The sequence below is a fragment of the Myotis myotis genome, unplaced genomic scaffold, assembly GCF_014108235.1.
Source record: "Myotis myotis isolate mMyoMyo1 unplaced genomic scaffold, mMyoMyo1.p scaffold_m19_p_3, whole genome shotgun sequence".
NCBI lineage: Eukaryota > Metazoa > Chordata > Mammalia > Chiroptera > Vespertilionidae > Myotis > Myotis myotis.
In genome coordinates, this window is record NW_023416335.1 from 117,644,504 (window position 1) to 117,665,657 (window position 21,154).

The 21,154-nt window shown below is 41.7% G+C and overlaps 1 protein-coding gene across 6 annotated transcripts in view; it reads right to left on the reverse strand.

The window, feature by feature from the left end:
• The window catches only part of NUP58 (nucleoporin 58), a 49,272-nt gene extending 32,451 nt beyond the window's left edge, over positions 1-16,821 (reverse strand). For 2 of the 6 annotated variants that reach the window (XM_036297779.1, XM_036297777.1), the window contains exons 1-4: positions 16,509-16,820; positions 6,609-6,751; positions 2,329-2,478; positions 1,349-1,486 (exon numbers count right to left, since the gene is read on the reverse strand). In XM_036297779.1, the coding sequence (XP_036153672.1) occupies positions 1,349-1,486; positions 2,329-2,478; positions 6,609-6,751; positions 16,509-16,615 (538 nt within the window). In that variant the 5' untranslated portion in view covers positions 16,616-16,820. Of the gene's footprint in view, positions 1-1,348; positions 1,487-2,328; positions 2,479-6,608; positions 6,752-14,415; positions 14,439-16,508 lie in introns of those variants that run through there. The other 4 variants (XM_036297781.1, XM_036297782.1, XM_036297780.1 and 1 more) reach the window with 3 other exon arrangements.
• Between the last annotated feature and the right edge of the window lie 4,333 nt (positions 16,822-21,154).

Consider the following 21,154-nt stretch of genomic DNA (forward strand, 5'->3'; position numbering starts at 1 on the left):
ATTTAAATCCTGGCAATGTATGAAAAACCATAGCTAAATAAATAGCTTATTCAGTTTTTAAAAAACACCAATATAGGTTAATATAATCATAAATTAAACATTGAATATTGTGTCAAGAGCCTAAGAAAAATCAGGACAGATCTAAAAACTCAATAACAAGACACAAAAACAATCCCCTACCTCCCCTTTCGATTATTTTTGTGTCTTACTCTGATAGGAATCTTTAGGAGAGGTATTTAAATATTTATCATGCAAAGAAATGTATGTTATAGTCATCTAGTGATTTGATTATTAGAAGACATTTTTAATACCTACAAAGTTAGACAATAATGACAAAGTATTTGAAAGATCAATGAAATTTGAACACTACAAATTTCTACAGGTTATCTTCACCAACTCCTTTTCCCACATTCTATTGACTTGGAATTACTCCATTAAATTTAGTATTTGAATAGAAGACGCAAAAGAACTATAGCTTAAAAAAATAAAAGAACTATAGCTTTAACAGAAATCAAGTCACATTCCTTCATCTCTCCCACACAACCAGGTAAAGTAAGACACATATTAGTGAAACACTGAACTAGCCATTATAAATAAATCTAAGAATTTTCAAAAATTCTGTGATTTCAACATGTAGCAACTATTCCTAATATGTAAATTGTTAAACAGAAATTCTTGATGTTACATTGTTAAGTAATTATACAACCTCTTCAAATAAAAGGGAAGCGTTTCTCACTTCCACAAAACCCCACTGGCTTTCCTAAATTGACATTAGCTATCGCCAAAATTCAAAACATCTGTAGAATCCTTGACATAAGGCTAATTTCAAAATAAGCATGAAATGAGAAATCAATCTGAAATATTCATTCAATAGTCTCTTGGCAGGTAAGCTGATACTTAAGTATTGCCTGACTATAATAAAATTACTTAATATTGTTATTTTACACTCTTGCCTTCAAAGAATGCGAATACCCTTCCTGACATCTATAATAGAAAGCCACTCCTAGAACCAGGGCTTAAAAAGTCAAGATATCTTACCATGACTGTAGATACTAAATGATGCTAGACTATTCAACTGCTATTTATTAAAAAGATAAGTTTCTCTAGAAATTTTATTGACTCATCAAACAGGTCCTCTTCATTTCTTTATCTAGTCAGTCAATATTGAGAAACGGGAAAATGTATTTCTAAAATACTGCTAAGAGGTCCAATTATGCATTGAAAAACATTACAATTGTTTTCATACTAAAAGAAAAACTTAAATAAGACAAAGCAATCTGCTCAAAATGCCAAAATAAATTTTAAAACAAATATTTACTATTTCTAGAGAGTAAGTACCCTCAATTACCTGATGTTGCTGTGTTTGTACTCTGGAAAAGCGAACCTCCCAAACCAGCTAAGGCTCCCCCTAAAGAAAGGCCTGTTGATGCAGTCGTAGTTGTGGCTGTCGTTCCACCCAAATTATTGAGAGTAAATCCTGTGGATGCTATAAAAAGTGAGACTGTAAACCTTCAAGAGGAAACACTGTTTCTAGAACATAACAAATATAAAACACTTTCTTTAAAAAACTGATGTCCATGATAAAATTGGCTCTTGGAAAAACTACTCAATAAAGATAGAATTATAGCCGAGGCCGGTTTGGCTCAGTGGATAGAGCGTTGGCCTGCGGACCGAAGGGTCCCAGGTTGGATTCCGGTCAAGGGCATGTACCTGGGTTGCAGGCACATCCCCAGTGGGGGATGTGCAGGAGGCAGCTGATCGATGTTTCTAACTCTATCTCTCTCCCTTCCTCTCTGTGGAAAATCAATAAAATATATTTTTAAAAAAAAAGAATTATATACTAGTACACTTATGAATAAAGAAAAAAATGAGTGACAGAAAAAAAAGACTTTGGGTAATAAAAAAAAATGGTATCAGGTAACAGATTTCACACAGTAATAAAGAGTTTTCAGCCAGGCCATCAACTCCATCTTCAAATTTGAATGAATTTAAGCCAGGCAAGTTTATGCAAACTCTTTATTCTTCCCTGTAACCAAAATACTCTTTGAGAACAAATTATATATTAATGGTTTTACATTTTATTTTCTTATCTCTTCCCTGCTCCGCTCTCTGTAAATAGAGACCAACTTCCAAGATAGTATCTGCTGCTTTAGTGCCCAATGTTGATCTTTTACATAAATCAGTAATTTAATAGGTCAAAGTTGCTGAATAATTTAAGTAAAAAGTTCCCCAATCTGAAGTTATATTTCATAAAGGTGGCTACCTATGTACACTCACCAAATAAAGTTAAAATTTAAACATAAAATGTGACTTTCCATTCTGCCTCACCTGCTGGAGTTGATGTCAGAGCAGATGAAAGGGTAAGACCACTAGCTGAGGTAGAAGTAATAGGCAAAGCAAATGGTGTGGCAGATGCTGCAGGTTTACTGAATCCTAAACTGAAACCTGTTGTAGATGCAGATGTAGTGGCTGGAGTTCCTGTTTTAAAAAAAAAATCCTTCTTTTACTATAATTATATATATATATTATACCATACACAGTCAATCAGGATCCCTACAAGTTGGTGATCCTATTTTTTATAGATAGAACAAGGATGTACTTCTATATGTATGAGAGAAAAATATAAAATTTAACACCAAATGATGGTGAATAGTGAGTGAAAAGATGGTCCTGTGAGTTAAGAAAAGCAAAAGAAAATTGAATCAATGTGATAATACTGAAATTCAATTTAGTTGTACCCCTAGATCAGGGGTGGGCAAACTTTTTGACTCGAGGGCCACAATGGGTTCTTAAACTGGACCGGAGGGCCGGAACAAAAGCATAGATGGAGTGTTTGTGTGAACTAATATAAATTCAAAGTAAACATCATTACATAAAAGGGTACGGTCTTTTTTTTTTAGTTTTATTCATTTCAAACAGGCGGGATCCGGCCCGCAGGCCATAGTTTGCCCACGGCTGCCCTAGATTGACCTAAAACAGCATTTAACCTTTCTTTCCTTAATACCTAGCAGAAAAATGGCCCATCCTCTCCAAAACTATATACATGACAATTCTCTACTGCTTAAGATCCTCTTTCTTCTGGTTCCTGTGTTTGAAAGCACCCAGAATTCTTCCTACCCCCCTTTTGTAGATCTCCTTTTCACCTGTTCACTTCTTAACTGATACTCCCTATGGCAGTGATGGCGAACCTTTTGAGCTCAGCATGTCAGCATTTTGAAAAACCCTAACTTAACTCTGGTGCCGTGTCACATATAGAAATTTTTTGATATTTGCAACCATAGTAAAACAAAGACTTATTTTTTTTTTAAGACTTATATTTTTGATATTTATTTTATATATTTAAATGCCATTTAACGAAGAAAAATCAGCCAAAAAAAAAGAGTTCGCGTGTCACCTCTGACACGCGTGTCATAGGTTCGCCATCACTGCCCTATGGTTTACTTTCTGCTCCCTTACTTCCTAAAAGATCTCACCCACTTTCAGAATTTCAACTATAGGTACATGATCTAAATCTACACTTATCTGAGTCTGCATTGGTTAGCTCTACCCCTGATGTCCCTTTGGACCCCTATATTTCTCCCTTTTAAAAAAAAACTTTCCTAAACCCTCTATGGTTAATTCAGTTACTCAAGGCAGAAATCACAATCACTTTTGACATCCCTTCGCTCCCTGCATTCTATTAGCCACAAATCCTGTCAATTCTACTTCAGAGATATCCCAGCAATACAAGCATACTCTAAAACTTTAATTCAAGCCACCTCTCTCTCAATAAGTAGTACAATAACCTCTTAATTTATCTGTTATCAGCCTCCTCTAGCCTATAACCTATTCTTGGAATTACCTGTTACTCTTTTTTTTTAAAGAGGGATGGAGGGAGTGAGGAGAGAACAACAAAATACCCTCGTCATTCCCCCTGACATAAGGTTCCCATTAGCTTTCCACTGTCTCTAAAATAGAGTCTAAAGTGTTGGCATATAATCAATCACCTTTCCTAACTGGTCCTCTTGCTCCTCAAATCTCTCCCTACCATTCCTACCGCTGAAACCTAAACCCCCCGAGAACAAAGTATTTTTCCTATTTCCCTGGATCTTTATATAAAGCCTTTGCACTTTCCACTCCTCCGTCTAGAATGTTTCCTGTCCCTAAAATGAACTCCTACTCCTTCCTTCCTCTGCCTTCCTTAATGCCTTTCATACATCTGCTGGAGCATTTATCAGAATACCTAAGAACATAGTTTCATACTTGCCTATTCCCTTCACCTCACAACAGACTGAGTGTCTTGCTCACTCACTCAGCAGTTCCTGACATCCACACCTAATGCTAAATGTTCAGGGCATTATGCATTTAGCTGCTCAAAAATTTAAATGAAGAAAAGTATAAATGGCCTACATTTTGGCTTTTCCTAAAAGCACTAAGAGGAAAAAAAGCCAAAAATTATCCTTCTGGATTGACTTTACCACAACTGGAAGTTCCTGCTAGAGTACAGTGCTTTGAAATCATGTATGAGTTCTACAATCTCAGAAAATAAGAGGACCCTATTGCTTGCCCAATTGTCAAAAATTTTGATGGTAAACATGTAGTTCTGTTGACAATAGGTAAGTAGCAGCCAAGTGAAGAAAGTACACTAATCTTGAATTTATTTCAATTTTTAATTGAGGTTCCTCGATATCCTTTCACTCTTCCATTGCCTTTCACACATTATTTATTGCCATCCAAATTCAAGGCAGGATATAATCCTAGTTATTCACATTTCCTTCAGCAGATCACTGTAGAAAACTACAATTTTTTTTTTTTCAGCTGGAAGGGAATCCAAAAACTTGTTATAGTCCAATGCCCAAATTTTATAAATAACTAAAAGCTGCCCGGTATTTCAGTGACCAAAAATGTCCTCACAACTAATTAGAGGCACAACCAGGGCTTAATTCCAAGACTCTGGCCTATACTTTGTTTTTTCCACTAAAAGGACTCAAAAGACTGAAAAATGTATTGTGAAATAAATTTCAAAGAAAAACCAAATCTGAATTAAAAATATTTTAATTAAAAAAGGATTTTTAAAATACGCAAATACTGATGCTATTCCTGGAGACAAAAAGAGAAATAAAATGTAATCATCAGTGGAAGATGGCATTCTTTTGGTTTTTCACAAGGGCAAGACTTGGAATCACCTTCAGGGAGTGAGAACACTGCTAATGACCAAACATATCACAATTTCTTGTTCCACCATAACCATTAACTAATATAAACACTCTTCCTATAGCACTGATTTTCATATTACAAGCTGTAAATAATTTGATTAATTAGCAAATAAGATTTATAAAATGAAAATAATATTGCTTATAACAAAATTAAGCAAGGAATAAAAAAAAGCTACTAAGAAACAAAAACAAAAACACCTTGGCACACAGAGCTAAAGCGCAATGGCTGGTCTCATATTTATTACTGCAGTTATTTCATTTTTTATGCCTGGCTATGAAAGTGTTGCAATTAATGCTGGAAGGCCTATGCAAAAGGTGGTAACAGAGACCAAGAGGCTCTGAGGATAGAGAATAAAGGATAAATAAGGAAGCAACTTCAGTGAAACATATTTTTAGCTTTTAATAACAAAACAACTGTAGTACTGAACACACTTTTTATTATTGTAATGTCCACCAGAAATCTTACCCTCTTGTCCTTTTACCACTTAAACTATTAAATTATTTAATACAATAATTTAAAATATTTCTTAAAAATGTAAATTATAGCCCTGGCTGGTATCACTCGGTTGGAGGGTCCTCCCGTATACCTAAAGGTTACAGGTCCAATTCTTGGTCAGGGCACATACCTGGGTTACAGGTACAATCCCAGTTTGGAGAGGTATGGAAGGCAGCCAATCTATACTCTCTCTCACATCAATGGCTCTCTCTCCCTCTTGCTCTCTAAAAAAAGATCAGTAAGTATAACCTCAGGTGAGGATTTAAAAAAATTTTTTTTTAAAGAATGTAAACTATAATGTTATAGCAAAATAGGGTGTTGACTGCCCCATATATGGTAATTAATTAATGGCCAAATTGGTAAACTTGTCTTAATCTTCATTAAGGTAAAACATTGCATTATATCAGTGGTTCTCAACCTTCTGGCCCTTTAAATACAGTTCCTCATGTTGTGACCCAACCAAAAAATTATTTTCGTTGCTACTTCATAACTGTAATGTTGCTACTGTTATGAATCGTAATGTAAATATCTGATATGCAGGATGGTCTTAGGCGAACCCTATGAAAGGGTCATTCGACCGCCAAAGGGGTTGCGATCCACGGGTTGAGAACCGCTGCATTATATAATCTAATATAAAAATTTAAATTATTTTTATTTGCCATATTTAAAGAGCTATAACTTCTTTAATTCTTTAAATGTATGTGTGTTTTTCTCCCTTATGCAAAAGTAGATCATAGCTAATGACTAGGCCTGTCATTTGCCCTTAATTCCACATCCCTATATTTTCTTTCATCTTAGTATTTACCATTTTTTAAGTCTACCATCAATAACAATACTTATAAAGGAAGGAGATTCAGTACAGACTTGAAAAAGGATAAAATCCCAGACCTACTCTCTGAAAATGTGACAATCCTCACCTGTATTTGTTCCTCCTAGAGTGAATCCAGTGGCAGGCTTAGATCCAAAGAGCCCAGTTCCAAAACCACCTGAAGGAGCAGATGTACTTGCTGGAGTCGAGGTGCTTCCAAGAGTTCCAAAATTGAGGCCCACAGAAGGGTTGCTTGTTTATTAAAAAAAAAACAAAAACACAAAATAAGGTCCAGTAGAGCCGATATTGACTTAAGAGAAATGAAATTAACTCTTCAAGGTTAATTTCTTTCATTTAATACTAGAGATCCGGTGCACGAATTCATGCAACAGTGGGGTCCCTCGTCCTAGCCTGCAGGATTGGGCCAAAACTGGCTCTCCGACATCCCCTGAGGGGTCCCAGATTGCAAGAGGCCACAGGCCAGGCCAAGGGACCACACTGGTGCACAATCAGGGCCGGGGAGGGACATGGGAGGTTGGCCAGCTAGGGAGGAACCACAGGTGGGCTCCAGGGCATGTCTGGCCCATCTCACTCAGTCCCAATTGGCCAGACCCCAGCAGCAAGCTAATCTACCAGTTGGAACGTCTGTCCCCTGGTGGTCAGTGCACATCATAGCGAGCAGTTGAGCAGCCTTAGCATATCATTAGCATATTACAGTTTGATTGGTTGAACAGATGACTGGATACTTAGCATATTAGGCTTATAATATATAGGACTAGAGGCCCAATGCATGAAATTAGTGCACTGGGGGTTGGGGGGGGGGGGCGGGGAGTGTGTGTCCCTCAGCCCGGCCTGTGCCCTCTTGCAATCAGGGACCCCTCAGGTAGGGTCCCTAGGCCTGGCAGCAATCAGGGCCTATTGGGGCTTTCCTTCCCCCGGCTGCCAGCAGCTGGCCCCGCCACTGCCACTGCTGGCCTGGGCCTCCCTCTGTGGGGCCATCGCTGGCCAGCCCCACATACCCGCCACAGCATCACTGGCCGGTGGCCTGGGCCTCCCTCTGCGGGATGATCATGGGGCGATGGTGGGGGCCCCCCAACCAATCACATCGCACCCTAATTGGCAGGCCTGGCGCCAGTGCATGTCATAGCGTGGTCGTCCGGAAGGTCGTCTGGACAGTTGTTCTGCTCTTCAGTTGATTTGCATATTATGCATTTATTATTACAGATATCTAACGCATCTCCATAGGATACAAAAGGAACTAATAAGTTTAACCAAATTTAAATATTTTTCAGTTATCTTTAAAAATAAATCCACACATAAAATTAATCTTTAAAAAAATACAGTACCAATCTTCAAGAAAAGCATAATCTAGAGCAGTGATGGCAAACCTTTTGAGCTCGGCGTATCAGCATTTTGAAAAACCCTAACTCAATTCTGGTGCCATGTCACATATAGAAATTTTTTGATATTTGCAACCATAGTAAAACAAAGATTTATATATATTTTTTTTTAAATATATTTTATTGATTTTTTACAGAGAGGAAGGGAGAGAGATAGAGAGTTAGAAACATCGATGAGAGAGAAACATCAATCAGCTGCCTCCTGCACATCTCCCACTGGGGATATGCCCGCAACCCAGGTACATGCCCTTGACCGGAATCGAACCCGGGACCCTTCAGTCCGCAGGCCGACGCTCTATCCACTGAGCCAAACCGGTTTCAGCAAGATTTATATTTTTGATATTTACTTTATATATTTAAATGCCATTTAAGAAAAATCAACCAAAAAAATGAGTTCACGTGTCACCCAACACGCGTGTCATAGGTTCGCCATCACTGATCTAGAGCAATTAAGATTTCAGATCCCAAGTAATCGCAAACAGAACCACACATTCTTATTCTGCTTTCACCTGTTTTGTTTGAAAGTGAGCTATTTAAAAATGGCCACAATGCCCTAGCCCAGTGGTCAGCAAACTGCGGCTCGCACACCACATGCAGCTCTTTGGCCCCTTGAGTGTGGCTCTTCCACAAAATACCACGTCTGGGCGCGCACGTACAGTGCGATTAAAACTTTGTGGCCCATGCTCAGAAGTTGGTATTTTGTGGAAGAGCCACACTCAAGGGGCCAAAGAGCCGCATGTGGTGCGCGAGCCGCAGTTTGCCGACCACTGCCCTAGCCAGTTTGGCTCAGTGGATAGAGCGTCAGCCTGCGGACTTAAGAGTCCCAGGTTCGATTCTGGTCAAGGACACATACCTGGGTTGCAGGCTCGATCCCGTGTCGGGCATGCAGGAGGCAGCTGATCAATGATTCTCTCTCATCATTAATGGTTCTCTCTCTCTCTCCCTCTCCCTTCCTCTCTGCAATCAATAAAAATATATGTAAATAAATAAATAAATAATTTTAAAAAATGACCATAAGGAAATTCCTTGAATGTGGATCATTTTCCTTTTGAACGACTCCTTTACAATTCACATAATTAAACTCATTTGTTCTTCCCCAACATACCCAGAAATGGAAAAGATAATCTAAGTTGTCTTCACCATCTCTCTCTGCTACATTCATTACCATATTTATGAGGTGGGGGTGTAAGGTATCTTGCCAGAAAAAAAGCAGTAAGAATTGGGAGTAGGGGCAGTAGGTGACAGATAAGAATGAACATATCTTGGCAAGAGTAAAATGCAGTCCTGGCTAGTTTGACTCAGTGGATAGAGTGTCAGCCTGTGGACTAAAGGGTCCCGGGTCCGATTCTGGTCAAGGGCACGTCAGGGTTGCAGGCCTGATCCCCAGTAGGAGGCATGCAGGAGGCAGCCAATCAATGATTCTCTCTCATCACTGATGTTTCCATCTCTCTCTCCCTCTCCCTTCCTCTCTGCATCAATAAAAATATATATTTTTTAAAAAGAGTAAAATGCAAATCAAAATTACCCCAATCAAGACTGTGGCCCTAGCTGGTTTGGCTCAATGGATAGTGTCAGCCTGCAGACTGAATGGTCCCAGTTTCAATTTCAGTCAAGGGCACATGCCCAGGTTGCTAGATCCTCAGCACCAGGCATGAAGGAGGCAGTCTATCAATGATTCTCTCTCATCATTGATGTTTCTCCCTCTCCCTCTCCCTCTCCCTGTCTGAAATCAATGAAATCCTACCTAATAAAAGATCCTATCTAATAAAAGAGAAACATGGTAATTAGCGTACAACCGCTACCCTTCCCATTGGCTAATCAGGGCGATATGCAAATTAACTGCCAGCCAAGAAGGTGGTTACCGGCCAACAAAGATGGCGGCTAATTTGCATACATAGGCATAATGATGGGAGGCAAAAGGGGAAAGATGGAAGAATGGTGGCAGGCAAGAGCTGGGGGGCGGGCAAAGGCACCCCCAGCCAGTGATCGCCATCAGAAAACCCAGCAGGCCAGGCGACACCCCCGGCAGGGGTGCCCGTGATCGCCATGGCAATCGGAGGAAGAGCAAGCCGGGGTGCAGGACCACAGGGGCCAGGGGTGCCAACTGGCAAAAGGAGGGGCGGGGCCCCAGGCACAGCGGCACCCGGCTGTACCTGCAGTCCCCTGATCTGCGATCTTGAAGGGAGAGGCGGGGCGCAGGCACGGCTGCACCCGGGGGATCAGGTGCAGCCGTGCCTGTGCCCCGGATATGTGATCATGAAGGGAGGGGCGGGGTAGCAGGCATGGCAGCACCCTGAGCACTGAGTGCAGGCCCAGTTTGCAGCCTGCCTGCGGCCATCTGATCTGCAATCCCGAAGGGAGGGGCTGGGCAGCAGGGACGGCAGCACCCAGGGCACCAGGTGCTGAGGTGCCTGTGGTGCCCTGATCTGAGATCGGGAAGTGAGGGGCGGGGTCACAGGCATGGCTGCCCCTGGGGTTCGGGTGCAGCCATGCCTGAGGTCCCCGGATCTGCAATCCCGAAGGGAGGGGCGGGGCAGCAGGCATGGCAGCACCCTGGGCACAAGGTGCAGCCCCAGGGTGCAGCTGTGCCTGCAGCCCTCTGATCTGCAATGGCAAAGGGAGGGGCGGGGCCACAGGTATGGCGGCACCCAGGGGACTGGGTACTGAGGTGCCTGTGGTCCCCTGATCTGAGATCAGGAAGTGAGGGGCGGGGCCACAGGCAGGGGAGATTGGGCTGGTGGGGCGACCACAGAGGTCAGCCAGCACTCACGCCCCCAACCGGCTCTCCCTGGGAGTCCGGAGTAGAGGGCGCTCTCCCTGGGAACCTGGAAATCCGCCTCCCAGGGCAACTGTGCAGAAACCAAGCCTGCCGAGCCATGGAGAGGGCGACCTACCTGGAGGCCACGCAGCTTTTATAGTTGAAGTCGCCCTGGATGAAGGACTGGGTGTAGCAGCGATCAGAGTCGGCCAAGTCAGCCATGGAACCCCGGGTCCCCGCCAAATGACTAGAGCACATGGACTTCAATGGTCCTCGGTCACTTGCTGAGCAGCAGTCAGCCTGGACCAGGAATCAAACCCAAAACCTGACAGAATGGAACCCAAACCTTGCTGTGGCAGAGGAGCTCCGACCCACAGCAGGGGCCAGGGCACACCAGAGGGATATTGTTGAGGGGCCCTGACAGGCAGCACCCTGAGCAGTGGGTTAGAACCTCCTCCTGATACAGCAAGGTTGCAGGTTGGATCCCTGGCCAGGGCACAGACAAGAAGCAACCAAAGAGAGCATAGTAAGTGGAACAACACACTGATGTTTCTCTCGCTCCCTTCCTCTCTCTAAAATAATCAATCAATAAAAATGAAAATAAAAAATAAACCCTCTGGCCCTAACCAGTTTGGCTCAGTGGACAGAGCATCGGCCTGTGGACTGAGGGGTCCCGGGTTCAATTCTGGTCAAGGGCATATACCTTTGTTGGGGGCACATCCCCAGTAGGGGGTGTGCAGGAGGCAGCTGATATATGTTTCTCTCTCATCGATGTTTCTCACTCTCCCTCTACCTTCCTCTCTGTAAAAATCAATAAAATATATTTTAAAAAAATAAAAATAAACCCTCTGGCTTGCAGAGTTGCTAAAACAGTTAGAAAGCAAAGTCTCATCCCTTCCCGTTTATTCAACAAATACTTCATATGCTCCTTCAATAATCACACTGGGAATGGGTGTTTGTTTGTTTGTTTGTTTTGGTTAATCCTCACCTGAGGACATTTTTGCATTGATTTTTTTTTTACAGAGAGTGGGAGGGAGAAAGACAGAAACTAATGAGAGACATCAAATGGTTGTCCCTTGCTGAATCCCCGACCAGGGCCCTGGATTAAGCCGGCAACCCAGGTATATGCCTTCGATTGGAATCCAACCTGGTAACCTTCAGTCTGCCTGCAGAAGCACTATCCACTGAACCAAAGCAGCATTATTTTTTTTTCTTTTTAAGTCCTCCTCTCAGGATATGTTCTTTTCATTGATTCTAGAGAGAGAGGAAGGGAGAGGGAAAGAGAAAGAGAAAGAGAAACATCGATCAGTTGCCCAAGCAACCCACAACCTGTGTATGTGCCCTCACCTGGAATCGAACTCATGACCCTTTGGTGCGTGGGAGGACACTCTACTGATCCACACCAACCAGGGCCTGGAGGTACAATGAGTTCCCTCAGAGGGAGTGCTGCTCATCCAGAAGCCGGGCTCATGGCTGGTGAGTGCAGCGGAGGTGGCAGGAACCTCCGCGGCAGCACTGAGGAGCAGCAAGCCGAGTGGTAGGGAGCAGCAAGCAGGCGGACCATAAGGAGCGAGGGGTCCCAGACTGTGAGAGGGCACAGGCCGGGCTGAGGGATTCCCCCCCACCCCAAGTGCATGAATTTCGTGCACCGGGCCTCTAATATATATATATATATATATATATATATATATATATATATATATATTACATATATATATTTTATTGATTTTTTACAGAGAGAAAGGGAAAGAGACAGAGAGCTAGAAACATCGATGAGAGAGAAACATCGATCAGCTGCCTCCTGCACATCCCCCACCGGGGATATGATATGCCTGCAACCAAGGTACATGCCCCTGACCGGAATCGAACCCGGGACCCTTCAGTCCGCAGGCCGACGCTCCATCCACTGAGCCAAACCGGTTTGGGCAATATATTTTTAATTGTATTCATCAGCAGAAATTCTCTTCAGAATTTTTGAAAGAACAGCCAATAACAAGTGATGTGAACAAAGTTCACAGCTTTTCAACTGTTCTCATCAAGCCTCAGAGGCTCCAATTTGCTATTTATAGGTAGGAGAACAAATTATGAAAGTAGGCGAAAAAAAAAAGAAAGAAAACCCAAAAACTTGATCACTCAATAGAATTTCAAAAATTACACAGGAGAGTTAACAGAGATTGTAACAATTATGAAATCCCACTCATCCTACATATGGAATCTTTATTACTTCTCTCCAGGCCCTTCCAAACAGACATTAATTATCAAGAGGACTCAATGTCAGTTTTAAAAAGCTTGTAAGCCTGGGAAGTTTCAATTTAAGGGGAAGACAGTAATGTTACGGCTGGGATCCAGTACCAGTTCCCCATTGTGCTGATATGTAGGTGATACTACTTAATCTTTTTGAGCCTCTATTTTATCTGCAAAGTTGGACTAACAGTACCCTTAGGATTTTTTGTAAAATTAAGAGATCAAGCAGGACGAATTAACTTCACTCAATGCACGTTGTTGCTATTGCTATCATTAGGAACATGTATAAATTCTACTAAACACATTATACAATGCCAGCAAAGCACCGTGAGGGCTATAGAGAGGGAGGAGCTTAACTAAAGAGGTAGAACCTGAAATGAGTCCTCAACTCTGAATAGGAAAAACAAGAGGACATACACTAATTGTGTCTTAGTTTACCACTGATCTTAAAAATGATAGCAAGCTGGGGTGGGGGTGAGGGGTAGGTTGTCAGGGCAGGGCTGTAAGGCCTCACTAACAAAGCACAGATCTTTAAACACTCAAACTGAGTTTAAAAGAAACATTATTGGCATATTTTAATGATATCAAATTTAAAAAATTATTATGCTCCCCTTCCTCACAAATCAGTGATCTTTTTTAAAATATATTTTTATTGATTTCAGAGAGAAAGGGAGAGGGAGAGAGAGATGGAAACATCAATAATGACAGAACCACCGATCAGATGCCTCATGCCCCCCACTGGGGCTTGAACCCACTACCCAGCATGTACCCTTGACTGGAATTGAACCTAGGACCCTTCAGTCCCCAGGTCGACACTCTCTCCACTGAGCCAAAACACCTAGGGCCAGTGATCCTTTTTTTTTTCACTGCTATCTCATAAATATGCAAAAGATGTACAGTGAAAATATATATTTTAGATAATTAAAATATTTAAAATTTCTTGATTGAAGACACAATGAAGTGCTTCATAATTAAAGCTGAAAACATTACCAAAGAAAATACATCAAAGTGAAATGGTATTACTTTATCAGAGAAGCAAAACAGAAATGTCTCTGTGGCAGAGAAATTTACTTGAAGAAAAACAAAAAGCTACCCCAGACCTGACCCCTACCCAGTATTATCTGCCACTGACTCAACAGGATGTGAGCCAAGTTGACTCCAGCAGATCAGTAATGTGCTTTTAACTTCCCCAGCTTGCCTTAATGTGGACTTAATAACATAATAGCTAACATTTACTGAGCACTTAGCAAATGCAATATGCTCCATTTTCTACATGCTTTATCTCATTCAACAACTCTGAGGTAATTATTATATTCCTTTTCCAAATGTGGGAACTGAGGCTTGGAGAGGAACTTTCCCAGAGTGATACCAAATCACCAAATGGCAGCAGGAGCAGTCAGGCCTCCAAATTAGTATTCCAATGGAGAGATGTTAGTCTCTCCATTTGTTAATTTATCCACGCCTTTCTAAAACCTGTGTAAATGTAATTTATTGCCAATAGATAATTCACTTACTTGATCATTCAACAGCATTTATTAAAGTCCTTATTATATCCCAGGCACTGTTATAGGGACTGAGGACTAAGGATGAAATGGTAAGTAAGGCTCTGCGCTCTAGAAATTTCCAGTAAGAGAAAGAGATTAATCAATCAATCATTCCTTCAACAAATATATATTGAGCTTCACTGTGTCTACTGGAAAAACAATACAAAAAGGTCTCCACCCTCATGGAGCATCCATTCTATTGCTTGGATCAGACAATAAATAAGTCAACAAAAATACATAATGAACTGTTACAACTGTGGTAAGTGCTATGGTACAGGGTACTATAAGGATATAAACATCCTATAGGTCAGAAAAAGCCTCTCTGGGGAAGTAACCTTTTTAATCCCAAAAGTAGGCATTAGCTTGGCACATGGGGTATGAGGTAGTAAGGGAATTCAAAACAGATGGAACTACCCTAAAGCGGGAAGGGGTTTGGCCAAGAAACTGAGAAAAGGCCCAAGTTGCTAGAGCAGGGTTTTTGGAACTAAGATCAGGACCCTTTGAAATCAATTTAGTAGATAATAAGCATTTTTTTAAAATGAAATGCAACAGAAGAGAAAATATCAGTGCATCATATGAAGTGAGGGTATCTTTCTTGAAACTTTCAGTTACTTGTGTTCCTGAATTGGGTGATAATATAAATGCAATTTAATGGGTCTGGACCACTGAATTGGAGCAAACTAAAATGAGGAAAAATGGGCTCAGGATAAGCCTGTTGAAGAAGTTCCAGATTATTTGAGGGCCATAGCAAGGTTTATTTTTACTTCATTCCAATGATAGTGAAAAATCATTGAAGGGAGGCAATGTGAATTTTTAAAAAATATCAACCTGGCTACAATGTAGTAAAAAGATTGACATAAAAGTAGATTTTTGAGATTTAATTGAACTAATAAGTAGGAAATGATGGGCGCAGTTCTAATTTAACAAGGGAAAGGTGACTGCTTGAAAACCAGGTGGAAATCTTAAGTATTTTCATAAGAATGTAAGCTTCAGGAGAGCAGGACTCTTATTTGCCACCTAAAACAGAGCCTACTACACAGGAGTGTGTCCAATAAATATTTGTTCAAGGAATGACAACAGCTTGCAGCACTGAAAATGAAGCGAATAGAAGTAATTAAAATTACCAAGCCTTGCTGATTAAGTGTATAGAGTGAGAGAAAAGGAGGCATTAAGGAAAACTCCCAGATTTCTGACTTGATGTGTAGCCTGTGGTCCTCCTCCCTTTTTGACTACAATGCTGAAGGTATTTTTGCCTTTTTAATCGACAACAATATTCTCTAAGCTTCTATGCACACGTCTTGATTTAGTAAACACCATCTTTATCTTCAAAAGATTGAGTTCTAAAGATTAAATCTGTCATTAATAAAATGATTTTTAACTATTTTAATTGCCTCTTTGGGGGTTTCTGCTAGTAAAATATTTGTCACCGGTGTAGCAGGTTGCACAGAAAGGGATGAATATATTACCTACATTTTGCAATTTAATTAAGACAATGTGAGTCATTAAAACACAACATTCTCACTTTTGCATCCTGTTCAAAGTTATGCTATAAGAAAACAAAAACAACAGGACAGCTAGAGTCCCAAGAGGCACAAAGACTTGAAAACTCGTTAACCACGAACTCATCAAAGCTCTGTAATATCCCAAACTAAATTCATTATCAGGGAGAAACTTTGGTCCTTAAATTTTTCTACTCTTTTTCTAAAGCCCCACAATAAGCTGTATTTCATTCATTCGTACCACATTCATTCTGTGCCGGAGACGGGCAAACTGCTAGGGCCTTCCATCCAGCCAGACCTCGCCAGTGGAACCATGTCCGAACCATCGTAGATTCTGGGGCCACAACACAGAAACCATCCCCCCTCCATCCGCCCTCCTCGCAGCCAGGCCGCACGCAGTGCCCGGGCGCGGCGGCGAGCGGGAAGCCCACGAAGCTGGCGCGGGGCAATGGTTTTTCTCCAGGCCGACCGAGAGAGAAGCCGGCGGGAATACAGATGGGCGGGATTACCCTACGGGAGCCTCGCTGGGAGGACCTGGCCGGGAAGGCGAGGAAGTGCGGTTACCTAGACGCCCCTGTTCCGAAGGAGAAACCGCCGCCTGTGCCAGTCCCGCCGGCGGCTACGGTGGTGGAACCTAGCGTGCCGGTCCCGAAGGAGAACCCCGTAGACATGGCTGCTCCGGCTCGGCGCCTTCAGAACGCGCAAAGGGGTCTAGGATGCTCCTCTCGCATCAAAGCCGAAGCAGGCCGGGAAGCATTGCTTCCCGCCGCAGCCAGGACCTGGCGGCGGGGAAAACCAGGTCGAGGCGGGCGGCACAGCCACGCAGGAGAACGTCCCAGCGCCCGCGGCGCGCACACAGCCCGCCGGAAGCGAGGCCGCCGCGCAGGGAACTCTGGGATGGGGTGGGGGCCGGCGTACCGCGCAAAGCACCCTGGGACTGAGGTTGGGGCCCCGCCTCCTCTCTGGAGGTAGACTTCCCGAGTTCAAACAAAACCACACTATTTCTCTTTTAGTTCCATTTCGGCAGCCACGCTAACGTTATCTGTATTCCAGCGCTGTTGTATCTCCATTAATGCTTATGTCCTTGCCTACTTCCTAAAAGGATGCGCAGAATCCCAGAGTTGGGAGGGCCCTGTTGATCATGTCTATCCTCGCCCGCCCCCCCGCCCCCCTTTACAGGAAAGGTGATTTTAATCGTTCGTTGCCTGCCACTCTTTGAAAAACGAGGAGGTGTGTGCCTCCTAACAGTTTGGCAATCAATCAATAACAATTCACTCATCGGTTCAAAGACGTGAGCACCACCTTGGGCTCCAAGGCATGCGGGGCCCGATGCTGCGGCCACCAAGAAAATCCAGGAGAGCGTCCTTTCGCAGGTGGGCTGGCTGGCCCTGTTCGTGGTGCTGAGCAAACAGAAGCGGACAGGCCCTCCGAATGGCAGAGGATGTAAACTCTGTAAATAGTGTCAGCGTTTCCTGCCCGCTGACAGTGCGGGACCTGGGGGCGGAGCGCGGCTTCCCTCCCGGACCGCTGCCTCCCTCCTGGCTTTGCGGCGCTCCGATGCCACTGCTGACACTAGAGAAACTGCAAAAGAAAGGCATTTAAAAAACGACAGAAACAAGTATACGTATAATATAAGGTGAAATTTAGGTGTTCTATGAGCAGCCCTTAAACATAAGAAAAAAAGGGGGTTTAAGGAAGAGATCCCCTCTAGAGAAAGGATCAAGAAAACCTTCCTGGCGGCGGTGCCTTTTAGGTGCTGCCATCAACACGTGGGTCTTTATTTTTCTGTTGGGAATTGTCGCAGTACTCCTCCTGTAAATGCGATTTTTTTCTTGCAATAAAAATTTATCCATAAGTAACCACCAGATTTGCTCTCCTAAAACAGGATTCTCACCAGACATTGCCTTAATAAAACAAAACAAAACAAAACAAAAAAAACTCAGTGGTTCCAGTCTGGCTCTTACTAACCTCACATCTCACAACTCCCCTTAATGCAGCACTTTCTCTTCTGCTGAGCTTGGGCATTGCCACCTGCTATGGACTGAATTGTGTCCCTCCAAAAATTCATTCATTTCAGAGTAGTTTAAATTATGCTGCAGTAACTCCAAAAATTCCACAGAGGGGAGCACTGCAGAGATGGCAACTGGAATATTTGATGAAAGGTATTACAATCTGCCACATGCCTCTAAATTCACCAAGTTTAAAACTGGACCTCACAGAACCTTTCTCAGATAACTTCTGTTTGTCTTATTAGCAAAAAAGAAAAGAAAACACTTTACATCTTATGTTCTACAGAAACAAAACTCCAATGAAAGCTATGAAAGCCCAATTTGGTTATTAAATTTTAAAACTTGACAGTAAAATGATAATCACACAATCTTTATGCCTATTTATGTCTAAAACCTATCCAGCCAGAAAACCATGAAGCACTGGAATTTAACCTCCCTTATCTAGGGAGAGTAACACATCCTATTCCAAATGATGCTCCAAATATTCTTCTTGAACATTATGGGGCCTGAACCCTATGGGACCTGAACCCATGTATCAGTTCTGCATGAAATACTTTTTTCCACGATGAAGCAAGTGATTCAGATTCTACATTCTATGGCAAGCCCCTTTGCTCCCCCCCTTTTATATTGTGAGAATTCTATTAAGAACCCCCATATTTTGCTGATTTACTGGTTGTATGATGACATTGTTAATGTCATAATCAAACCAAATGATCTGAAAAGCAATAGCACTGTGAAAAATTTCTAATTTTGATTTTCATTAAAATATCTAACTAAGCTTTCTTCAATGGTATGTCCAGATCAGGATAACCCTTGGAGAAATATCAGTCAAAAGGCTGCAGCACATAAAGGAAGTAGGAATCTCACATCTATTTAAAGAGATCTGTAATATGTATGGTCTGATCCTATAAAATAGACAAGAGAGAAGTTACCTTTAAGATACTGTATATAACCAGTTGCCTTCTATCTTGAATTTATTCTTGGAAGGAGTCTGTTAACTTTGAAGATTTAGATAGTGTCCTTCCTTGTTAAAAATACTATTAAATTTTTAAAAGATCCAATGACAAAATTTATAGAGTTAGATCAATAATGAAACTGTGACAAAATGTTAAGAATTGGTGACTCTATAAGCAAGGTACAGTGGGGCCTTGACTTACCAGTTTAATTCGTTCGGAGACAGAGCTCGTTAAGGAGCTCCTTGTTAACTCAAATTACTCTGTCAACTCAATGCAAAAAATCAGCGGAGAGACAGCTGGTATCTCAAAAAACTCGTTAGTCGGGACACTTTTTTTTTTAAAATATATTTTATTGATTTTTTACAGAGAGGAAGGGAGAGAGATAGAGAGTTAGAAACATCGATGAGAGAGAAACATCGATCAGCTGCCTCCTGCACATCTACCACTGGGGATGTGCCCGCAACCCAGGTACATGCCCTTGACCAGAATCGAACCCGGGACCTTTCAGTCCGCAGGCCGATGCTCTAGCCACTGAGCCAAACCAGTTTCGGCAATCGGGACACTCTTAAGTCAAGGCCCCACTGTATATGGATGTTCATTGTTGTACTCTTTCATTTTTTTTGTTGGTTTGAAATATTTCAATAAAACAAGGTTGGGAGAAAAGACTAAAGTCAAAATAAGTTTCCAACAGATCAGAACAGGAATGATTTGTTTCCTGACAAAGTTTTCACATATAACCCAAGAAATGAGAAAAATGAAAGCAATCTAGGGAGTTTTTCATGAAGGTCAACATATTTAATTTAACATGTGGTCATTTAAAAAAAAATTATGTCCTTCCTTTTGGTGAGTGTGGGGGATGGGATGTGAAAAAGTTTTCATGACCTGGTAATGATAGTGAATGAGCATAATAGGAAAAGAAGCTTGTCAATGTCAAAATAAAATTAAGAAAGGAAGCTATCTTGTTGCCACTAATTTTCATTCTTCCCTTTTTCCTTAAAAAATAATCTCTATTCTGTTCAAAGTGGCACACTAACTAGATAAACGACTACATATCCAAGCTTCCTTTACAGGTAAATGTGGCTAATTAGATGTAAGTGGGAGACATAAGATGAGTTTTTTAAAAATATATATTTTTATTGACTTCAGAGAGGAAAGGAAAGGGAGAGAGAAACATCAATGATGAGATAGAATCATCAATTGGCTGCCTCCTGAGGCCCTCTACTGGGGATCAAGCCTGCAACCAGGCATATGCCCTAGTCAGGAATTGAACCTGTGACTTCGTTGTTCTTGGGTTGATGCTCAACCACTGAGCTACACCCAGCTGGGCATATAAGATGAGTCTTTCAATACCTGTCTTTGAGACTAGAACTTGACCATTGTCCTTCTGATGGCATGTTTCAAGACAATTAGATAACAGGTTGTTGTTGCTTGTCTTATTGTTATAGTCCAGTTATATTCTATTTAAAGGAGGAGATAGCTGGTGTACATCCCTTTTGCCTTTCTCCTCCTTCTTCCTTCTACTGCCTGGAACTTAGACAATGCTGGGTCTCCAACAGCTGTCTTAGACTATGAGGAACTTAAGAATAAAGTCATGTGCTAAGGAAGGTGTAGCAGAAAAAAATATTATGAACATAGATCTTCGATGATACCATAAAGCCAGAATACCAATCCTGGTCTGCCTACCTTCAGATTTCTTTCAAATGAGAGAAAAATCAACTTCTGTGTTGTTTAGGTCATTGCAGTTGGGTCTCGATAGTTAAATTTAGTATACTATTTTTAATAGGAATTCACACTAAATGGTGCATTTCACATGTGTTACTGAAGAAACATAGGAAATATCCAAGATGAACCAAGGTCCAAAATATCTACAGGACTGGACTATAACAATAAAATAAGCAACAACAACCTGTTATCTAATTGTCTTGAAACATGCTAACAGCAGGGCAATGGTCAAGTTGTAGTCAAAAAAAAAAAAAAAGGAGGAGCCAAAGAGGAAGAATTGATCTACATTTATTCTTTTAGTCTTTCAAGGAAGGAAGTCACTATACTTGATGAAGGCACATATTGTGACCAGTGGACCAATGTCAACTGCTGCGAACCAGGAATACAGTCGTAAGACTTTTCCATGGCATGAATGACATCTTTCTCAAGCCTGTCTAATTCCCTTTGCCCTGATCAGTTTTCCCATAACTTAATTAGGCCTCTTTTGGTACGAGGAATAGAAATTATTTCAAAGTAGTTCAAG